The sequence below is a fragment of the Uloborus diversus genome, unplaced genomic scaffold (genome assembly GCF_026930045.1).
Source record: "Uloborus diversus isolate 005 unplaced genomic scaffold, Udiv.v.3.1 scaffold_822, whole genome shotgun sequence".
NCBI classification, from domain to species: Eukaryota; Metazoa; Arthropoda; class Arachnida; order Araneae; family Uloboridae; genus Uloborus; species Uloborus diversus.
The window spans coordinates 44,333-54,141 of record NW_026559036.1 but is presented as its reverse complement, the minus strand read 5'-3'; the positions used below and the strand labels follow the sequence as shown (position 1 = coordinate 54,141).

The 9,809-nt window shown below is 32.3% G+C and overlaps 1 protein-coding gene across 2 annotated transcripts in view; it reads left to right on the top strand.

Annotated features, from left to right (window-relative positions):
* The first annotated feature begins 100 nt into the window (after positions 1 to 100).
* Positions 101 to 9,809, top strand: part of LOC129233942 (histone-arginine methyltransferase CARMER-like) — a 43,631-nt gene continuing 33,922 nt past the window's right edge. The window contains exons 1-4 of one of the 2 annotated variants that reach the window (XM_054867860.1): positions 101 to 407; positions 2,899 to 3,033; positions 6,097 to 6,197; positions 8,666 to 8,770. In XM_054867860.1, coding sequence (XP_054723835.1) covers positions 275 to 407; positions 2,899 to 3,033; positions 6,097 to 6,197; positions 8,666 to 8,770 — 474 coding nt within the window. In that variant the 5' untranslated portion in view covers positions 101 to 274. Of the gene's footprint in view, positions 408 to 2,898; positions 3,034 to 6,096; positions 6,198 to 8,665; positions 8,771 to 9,809 lie in introns of those variants that run through there. The other variant, XM_054867859.1, reaches the window with a different exon arrangement.

The window sequence follows — 9,809 nt, the reverse complement described above, 5'->3', positions numbered from 1 at the left end:
ATGGCAACCCATGGACAACTCCTTTGGAATGCCGCGGTTAGCCTATTGTTATAGCTTGGGTCAAGTTTTCCTCGAATGAGACACCCTCATAGTCCTTTATTATTGTTACTTTGTCTGTGGATGTCTTGATAATGAGATCTGTATCATTGTGTGTAAATGTACTTTTTCCTGTGATGTTTCTATTTTTAACGTGAGAAAACACCAGTAACTCTTAGTAAATTGTATCTTTGTCGTTATTTTTGATTTTTAGAGCAGTTAATTAATTGCGATAAATATGGCGGCTATATTTGAAGACGTGCTTGTTTCATCTTTGTCCGAAGAAATGAAGAAAACTGAAAAAATACCTTTTCCTGTGACTCTTCATGTAGCTGACGAGTTTGAAAATTTAAATTTACTTTTTAAACCAAGTGAGTGAAATTATCCTGTAACTTGATTTGTCATAAAACGTTAAGTTCTCGGTAAACGTTTGCATTTGTAAACCACGTTGATTTGACATTCAATAGCAAAACCTTTGAATGTTTTGTTAAAAATTATATTTTGTGGCATTAAGTAATTAAAATGTTAAGTATTCCATTTGATTCTTCAATATTATCAAATAAACGCTTCGTCTGTTTACAGTGACGTAATATTGACGCGATTGAATTTTGCCGCAAAATTAGTTATTAAATCTTCAATTTTCAGAGAGATGGATTGAAATTTGCCAATTACGTTAAATCAAGAATGTTACAGAAGTTATTATTGTGTTTTAAAAATTGAACTGAATGCCCTTCAGTTGTTAAAAAGGCATTTCTCACTTTTAACATTGTATATCAAATGAGAACACTAAACAAACATTTAAGTTTTTTTTTTCAACAAAAGGCAGCTTAAAAATACGTTTCTGTGCTCTTTCACTGTCTGTTAAATTGTTTTTTTCTTCTCTTTCCATCTAGTGTTATTATTATCAGTGCCATAAAGAGGTCCGTGGTTTGATGGGGAGGGGGGGGGGCAGGCCTGTCATTTCAAATTTTTCCCGGAGGGAGGGGGGCAGGCAGATGGTTCAATGCAGATTCAAAAGAAAAACATTAAAACAGAGCATATTTACGTTAAGGTACATTTATATCTCAATATCAGGAGGCATTCGACCTTCTTTTACCACCCTAAATGACTGGAGTGGGGAGCGTTTTCCCCTGACTCTGACTGTAGAGACAATGTATTTTTTATCAATACAGTCAACCCTCGTTTATCGCGATTAATTCGTTTCAGACTTTACCGCGATAACTGAATTTCCGCGAAGTAGGATTCTGTATTAATAAACCGTATATTTTCCCAATTAGAGCACATAATACTTACTTACGTCTATTTTAATAGGTTTTTAAGATAGAGCGCCCTAGACATGAAACAGCACCCTTAGCCACCATTAAATTTGTAGTATTCAATATATTGCACAAACTAATACACTAGACTAAAAAGATATCACGTTGTAATTCTTGGGAAATAAACTACACACAGACTTGTAGTTCTTACACACTACTACTAATCTATAAAAATTAGCCAGTTAGAGATCGTATGTGCCCCCGTTATTCCTCAACATTCATCCTCAATAAAGGTATTACGCGTACAATTTAAAAGCTAGTACATTGTTGAACACCATCTACATTACAGATGTATTTATCCCCTAGTAATAATACAGTGATTTATACTTTTCAGATAATCCTTAACAGTTTAAATGAGCTAGCGATTCCTTTTACTTTCTTCAGAGATTTTATACCCTCCACTCCCTCAATCAGTACAACTACACAAGGCCGGATTTCGGAGAGGGCAGGCGGGGCTACTGCCCCAGGGCCTCCACAACAAAGATGCCCTCACAATAAAATTTTTACAAAATATCCAAACTTTCACGGATCGAAAATATCGGATATATACATATATATCAAAATATTCAGATATATATCAAATTATTGGATATTTTTGAAAATATGATGATCTTTTCGAACCCTAATTAGGGGCCTCCACTCCTTCGTTGCCCCAGGGCCTCCACACTTCCAAATCCGGCCCTGCAAAATATCCATCCACATTGTGTTCAAGTACAGTCCTTTCATAACCTGTTCAAACTACCATATTTGGATTGGCTGTTTATGTTAAAAACAAGGGATTTTACCCTCATTCATATTGTTCTATGTACTTTACATATTGATCCATTGAAATTATATTGAAACTTATTTTTTCATTTGTATTATCCATTGTTAAAATATGAAAGGCGATATCTATTTTTTCTCACCCCTCCCCAATAGCAATGTAATGTATAAATTACTCTACTGTACTCAACCCTTATTCCTTGTTCTAGCATTGAATAATTTATAGTCAACCTTGTGTGAGCTTATGAAATTATCCAACACTGTATCAAACTTTAGCAATGCTACAGAGGGAAATTAAGGGATTTTCTGAACAAAGCAATATCAAAAAAATAAATAAAAAGAAGTGATTGTAGACTCTGAATTGAAAAATTACATTGATTCAATTTAAGTCTTTTGTAACAATTATCTGCAGAGCACAAATCCTTATCTCAGAGCCAGACTGACGTTAGTCGAAAAATTATGATTTTCTTTTTATTCTTGTATTGTATCTAGAATCTTATTCCACATCAATCCATTTAAACATAATAAATAAATAAATATTTACCAGTATTAAAAGAGCACCCCTCCCATCTTTTGCAAGAGCCAAACATTTTTCCCTTATGTGACTTACATTGTTCTGGCTCTATGGTACAGAAATGACAAAATGATCATCCCATATTATGTCATAATTCATAATACAATTTGAAACCTATTGACATTCAACTTCAAATGCAAGTAATGATCAGAAAAGTTTGTCAGATTTTGCAATTTAATTCATTTTATTTAATTCTTTTTATATTAATAGGTGGCACAAATGGTCTGGATTCCCTCCTTGAAGTAGTTTTTGACAAAGATACTGACGGTGCAAAAATGGGAAGTCATTCTTATATTGTTTCTAAAGATGTTTCTTCAATCCATTTACAGTACAACAATGCAAATGGTAATTCGTTTTTGCTCTCATGAAATAGAATGTTTGAAATCTATTTTACTCAATGTCAGGTTTACTTTCCCTTTTTTTTTTTTTTGGCTAATTTTAATTACAAAATGTTCATTTTAATGTTGTAGTCAAGCTCACCTTCTCAAGCACTCACCCCCCAAGAGAAAGATTTGTCGACAAATATAAGTAAAATATTTCTTTCATAGAATGTTGTGTATTTCAAAAAGGAAAAAAACAACATCAATAGTGTCCTATATATTTCATATATCTTTACGACTCTTATATTTCCTGTATTCCCATAGTTAGCCCTATATATTTTTAAAAAATAATGATTAAAAATACACCTTAGGACACGTAATACTTTACAGACCTTACTGAGGGTATTAGAGTAATAACCCCTGCTGAAAGCGGAACAACCATGGAGCTGTTTTCAGAAGCAGGGATGCTGACTTGCAATATTTGATTGAGAGAGCTAAATATCACCAGGGGTCTAGTGGTATAGAATAACCCTACGTTGAAGGGCCCATAAAGATTTTAGATTTTTGTACCTTGAAAATGCCATTTTACATATTTTCTGGTTCATGCAATTTACGTAAACTGGTAATATGTGACATGGTGTTTTCAAGACAAAGAATTAAAATAATGGTATATAAATTTTTAAGTTCAAGTAAACCATGTCACTTGTCCTGAGAGACATTTATAAAGCTCTATTTTGTTGTGAGCAGTGCAGTTGACATGTATTGCTTGCGGCTGTAAATCATGGACAGGGTTAAAGAGAGCTTAAGGGACCTAGCCCCCTCAAAAGAAAACAAAATACAGTCGAGGTTTGAAGCCTTCTTTTTACCTGTGTATGTGTAAGTTATTTTTGTTTTTCCAAAAATAATACATGTAACAATCAATACTTTTTTGCTCAGCATTGAACATTAAATGAGGCTTTTCCTCTTCTCTCATGCCCTCCTAATATTTGCTCATTGTTATTAACCCCTTCCCTCTCGCTCCTGTGAAAATGCTGTGCTGGGGTTTTGACCTCCATTTCTGGCTCCCGTGATATTGCCATGCTGGGGTATGCAATATTAACGCGACAAAACCAATAAAACCAATTTATTTATTTTGCCCGGAATACATTTTATTTCTCTCTTTATATACTAGATGGCAGTACCAGTTCATTTTAAATGTAATTGCACATTTTAAATGTAATTGCAGAGATGCAGAAAGAAAATTTGATTTTTCTGTCCAGATTGTGACGTTGGCCTCTATATCTCATGCTTTGTAATTTATCACACAAGAAAAATTTACTAATCTTTACTTATATTACACAAAAGGTTAATAAAATCCCCTTTCAATATTTAAAAGATGTATTTCTTAAGCTTTCGCTGCTTGCTTGGATTTGCTTGTTGGCTTTTCATAAAATTTTTAACAAACTTAAAATTTCAATCTAAAAAAATGTCAAAAATTCAAAATTGAATGCACATGTTTTTTGTACACTTATTTTTATGTAATTTTCCTTATTAAAAATAGACTTTTATGACCGTTTTCTTGAAAATTATTCAATCGTTAAGGGGTTAACAGCACTGGAAAAGTTTTTGGGAAGTTTTTCGGGATATTTTTAGGTTTCAAGGCCTGTTGCAATTTAATTTTCTCGACCTTTTTGAAATGAGTAGAAATACCTATAACATTTTCCATGTGCTTCTTTAGAACCCCAGGTCCCCATCGTAATTGCAACATAGTAAATCCGCCCCTGGGAAAACCCTAAAACTCTCACTTCCCCTGTCATCAAACATAGCCTAAAAGTGCATTATTAGTATTTGATTGATGAAGGTAATCAAAGACTGACAAATGGCCTTGAACCTAAATCTATGCAAAAAATAGAAGCTGCACAGCTCTTATTGTTGCTAGTAATAAAAAATAATTATTTCAAAGATGAGATAGGAAGAAAAAAATTGACAAAAGCTATCTAAAAGTTTCACTAATCAGTTATAAATAGTTGTCACTTGCTTAGATTTTGTTTAAAATAATTTCATTTGAGTAGAACACTCTTAATTTTTCAAACTTTCTTTCAACAAGAAACTTGTTATAGACGTAAGTTAATTTTTATTTGAGTTTTTAAACTGTATGCAGTTAATACATTAAATTGAACTCATTTATAATAATAATAGGTAATATTGCATGTATTTATTTTTCCATGGCAAAATCATTCATGTATTGCGTCCTATATTTTTCATGAAAAATCCTTTTTGTATGAGTTGATCCCTTCTATCCCCATTGAGGTAGAAGCAGATGTCCTACAAGTGTGCCTCTAGACAAAGTAGTATTGCCAACTACCTGTATGGTAGACTCGGGAACAAAAAAACTGAACCATGGATAAATGGATTAGAGTTGTCTGATTGGATAAACCATGGTTTCTTATTCATCAAGCTGATGTCATGTCAGGGTATGTTGTTTGTCTTTCATGAGAACAAATGGGAGTCTTGCACAGCAGGTTATACACAAGCTGGTGGAGGCCGCATTATGCTTTGGGGAGCATTCTCATGGGCAGCTCTCAGACCCTTAGTTGTCGTAGGTAGGATCATGAAAGTAGTGTGAACTTTTTGCGAATATAGTTGTGATCAGTTGCACCCTTGGAGTTTTTGAACAATACGATTCCTGTCACAATGCTCATATTGTTTTGAAATGGTTCATGGAGCACTATTATGAATGCTATTCAACGTCCTGACCATCTAATTCAACGGATTCTAATCCATTAGGGCAAATTTGGGCTTTCATAGAATGCAGCTCAGAGTTAAAACTTCATCATGTCAGAATATTTCGACTTTGCATGACCGCTGCTTGCATATTTAGTACCATCTATCTGTAGTTATTCGCCAAGAACTTGTGTCATCCATTTCAAGTTGAGTTGCAGCTGTTTTGAAGGTCAAAGGTAGACCAAAAGTGATCGTAATGCTTTGGTTCTTCAGGGTATATTAAAGGGAGACAGAAGTACAAAGTAGAATTAGAACTCAACCACAGTACTCTCACAATTTTGCTTGCCACAAGTAGTTATTAAATGTATATTATTTTCCAATTTAGATCTTTCTAGATTCAAAGCCATAGTTGATGGGTTTCGAAACGGAAGGAATTCCATGTTTTCCATTCGGACGGATGATTCTTCAGCGACTCAATATTTTCAGGTTCGTCTATTCTTATTATTTATGTTAGCATTTGCAGTTATAAAAAATATGCTTGAAATTTGAAAGTTCATTTATATGTAAGGACTAAGAATAAAACATCTTAACATCACGAAAGATTATTTCCGACTGCATTCAATTTTGGGGAAAATTCCAGGGAAAGTTCTGAATTCAATCATATCTATGATGTCATCAAAACATTTCCCGTAACATGATTTTGAAACAACCTCCAAACTTCCTCTCTACTTAAAACATCACCAAAAATGCTTAAAATTGTAGTTGTGAATCTTCAATTTTTACTCAAAATCTAGGGGGGAAATACAAACCCCATTCCTCTCCCTAACATCATCAACTATGGCCTGCAGTTACGTTTTTAACCCTTCAAATTCGAAAATACTTTGAGGGATAGTTTCTGAACCCTATTCTCCTCATCATCCAATAATCTTAAAATTTGTTTTTGGAACCACAGTATTGAAAAATCGTTCAAAAATGTTCCTCATTCCATCTAACAATACCAAAAATGACTTACAATTATGTTTTTATGTCTTCAGTTTCAAAAAATTTAGAGGGACAAGCCGGCAAATCTCCTCTCCCAAACATGGCTAAACATGTCTAAAATTGTGTTTTAATTTCAAAGCATTTCCGCACGTAAACCCTCAGACCCACCTACTACTGCCCAAATATTACATTTTAAGACTACGTTCATATTGTTTATTCTCCTTATCCATATGAATAATTCTATTCTCATGATTTATAAGCCTGGCATATTCAGAGCTCATATTCTAAGTAATAAGTAAAAATTTCTGCATTGTGCATATTAGTATCATTCCATATTTAATCAGGTCAATAGAATGTTCACATAGTAATCACTGTTTATTTTCTTACACATACAATTTGAATAATGTGTGAACATTTGCGTGTAATTTAAACCAAGCACAAGAACTCCTATTCAAAATAAGCACTGGGTGTTTCTAATGCCATATTCAAAAATTCATTTTAGTATAATTTTATTGCGAATTTTCCTGAAGATTGTTACCCAAGTTTTTTTGCTTTATAGACGCTGTGTTTTCCATCCTGATAAGACCAAAAAGTCTTTGCACTATAATTCTTGTAAAAAAATAATAATAAAGTTTTAACAAATATTAATACTCCCTTAATTTTTTCCTTGCCAATTGTTGTAACTATTTTTATTATTATTATTTCATTGGAATTATTCCTTCAAACTACACACAGCTCGAAATACAGATATTTATTTTAGAACCACATGTTATATATAATATATGAAATAAATATATTATACAGTCAAACCTTATTAATTTTAACATGCTTAAAACAAATTACTCCTTAGAGCAACTAGGTTTAAGACACATTGATTTTAAAGGTCCATTTCAGTTTGTTTTAATGAGATTTGACATTATGTATCAATATTAAACACAAATAGGCACACATAAAAATCTTATACAGAAATGGATGTGATATCACACACAAAAATCTTGTCAAATCAAATTGTTAGAATTGCTTCACAAAAGCTAGCAAACTAAAAACAAACAGCAAGAGGAGTGTAGGCCATATCAGGCAGTGGTAGGGAAAGAAATGGTTTTCAGGGGCTTTCCTCCGGTAATTTTTTAAAACTGAAGTTCCAAAATAAAGAAGCAATTTTAGACAACTTTTGATGATGTTAGGAGGAGAGGGCTAAACATGCTCCTGGTAATTTTAAACAATTGAAGTTCTAAAAACACAATTTTAGAATACCCTTGGTAACGGTAAAGGGCAGGATCTCTATATTTTAGTTACTTGAAGTAAAAATGACATATTAGCCTTCAGCCCTCTCCCAAAGCATGCGTAAATCAGCCATGTAGCCAGAGGCATGTAAAAAAAATCAATCCTCGAAAAGTTCCTGGATCCTTGGTTAATTGTCAAGATATTTTGTGATGGAACATCTTCTGTGGTATCAACATCTTCTACAGCACTATACTCATGCATTTCATTAACACGTTCAATGTGAAAGTCTTACTTCAACTGCCTGAAATTTCATCAACTGCATATGTCATTTGATCGTTGTCTAAAACTGCTTCCATCTTGTCACTTAAACTGCATAACTCTGAATTCAGGTAATTCACGTAATCTAAGTCAGGGTACCACTGTATATGCATTTTTTTATGTTAACAATATTTAGCAATTTGAAAATTATGTTTGCGTGATCAACCTTTAAAGTCAGTCAACAAGAGAATCAAAAAGAGAAAGGATAGATTATTTTGTATCATAAATAGGACTATCTTCTTTCTCTACTTGTTTAAAAAAATTAAAAGAAATTAATCTAATGTATAAAAATCCTGGTATCTCAAACTTAAAATGTCATTTTTATTATTATAAATGATATTAAGCCTGAAATTTATGAAGTTGTGGCAGTGATAGTCATGCCTAATTGACTTTAAAATATCCAGTCTATTATATATTTGTATATATTTTAGTTTTACAGTTATTTATCACAACAACAAAACATGATGCAAGATTACATTAGGACATCTACATACCAAAGAGCTATTCTTGCAAACTTAGAAGATTTTAAAGACAAAGTAAGTTTAAATTCAATTTAAGAAATTTTTTTTTTAATGTTTTTACAGTCAAACTTCCATATATCGAACTTTCACACATCGAAATTTTCTATATATCGAAGTCCCAGCAAATTTCTATGGTCATTACATAGAAAAATTGTTTCTATATATCGAAAAAATCTATATATATGGAAAAATTTTTGAGACATTCGTAGTTTTTTTTCCACTTTAGACTGTTTGTCTCATGAAAAATAAAGGTTTAAGGGAGAAAATTATGTATATTAAAGGTTGCTACGAAACTCATAAGGAATCTGGGGTTGAGGGGTGCGTAGATAGGTCGTTGTTTCGTTCTGGAGTTCTTAAATTCCCTCAAGTTTATTTCAAATCTTCGTTGTAAACAGTAACATTGTAAAATCAGCTTCAAGTTTTCCCTTTTGTCTGTTGATTATCATTCCTAGTCTTTTTAGCTGCAGTAAAAATCATTCAAGTTAAGTAGATTGATTTTTTACTTTTCTTTTGATTACATTGTCAAAACGAAAATCCCCTAATTTTGTGGATCAAGTTGAATTGAAGAAGAATGAAGATGTATGAAGGCGCTAAAATGTAATTTCTGTTATTTTTTAATTATTAACTTTTATTTAATTCGATGCTCGTATCTATTAGAAATTGAGCTTTATACACGTAAATTAGCTTTAATTTTAATGTTTTAGGAGACTTTTAGGATAAAATAGGATCGTTTCTATATTTCGAAATTTCTATATATCGAATTTTTTTCAAACAATTTGCTACTTCGATATATGGAGGTCCGACTATTATTATTATTTTTTAATAAATAGAAAGCAGGTCTCATATCTTAAAAGCATGAGCGTTATACTTGATTTGTAAATTGTTACTAGGGTAATTTACCAGTAATAGTGTAACTTTTGCATCATACAATGCTCAAAGAAAGAAAGAAAGAAAAGATAACAAACACATTTTAGAAAACTGTTGCACAAACTTTTTTTTTTCTATGAATTAATGTCATACTTTACTAAAAATATTGTTAGCAGAGCAAAAAGGA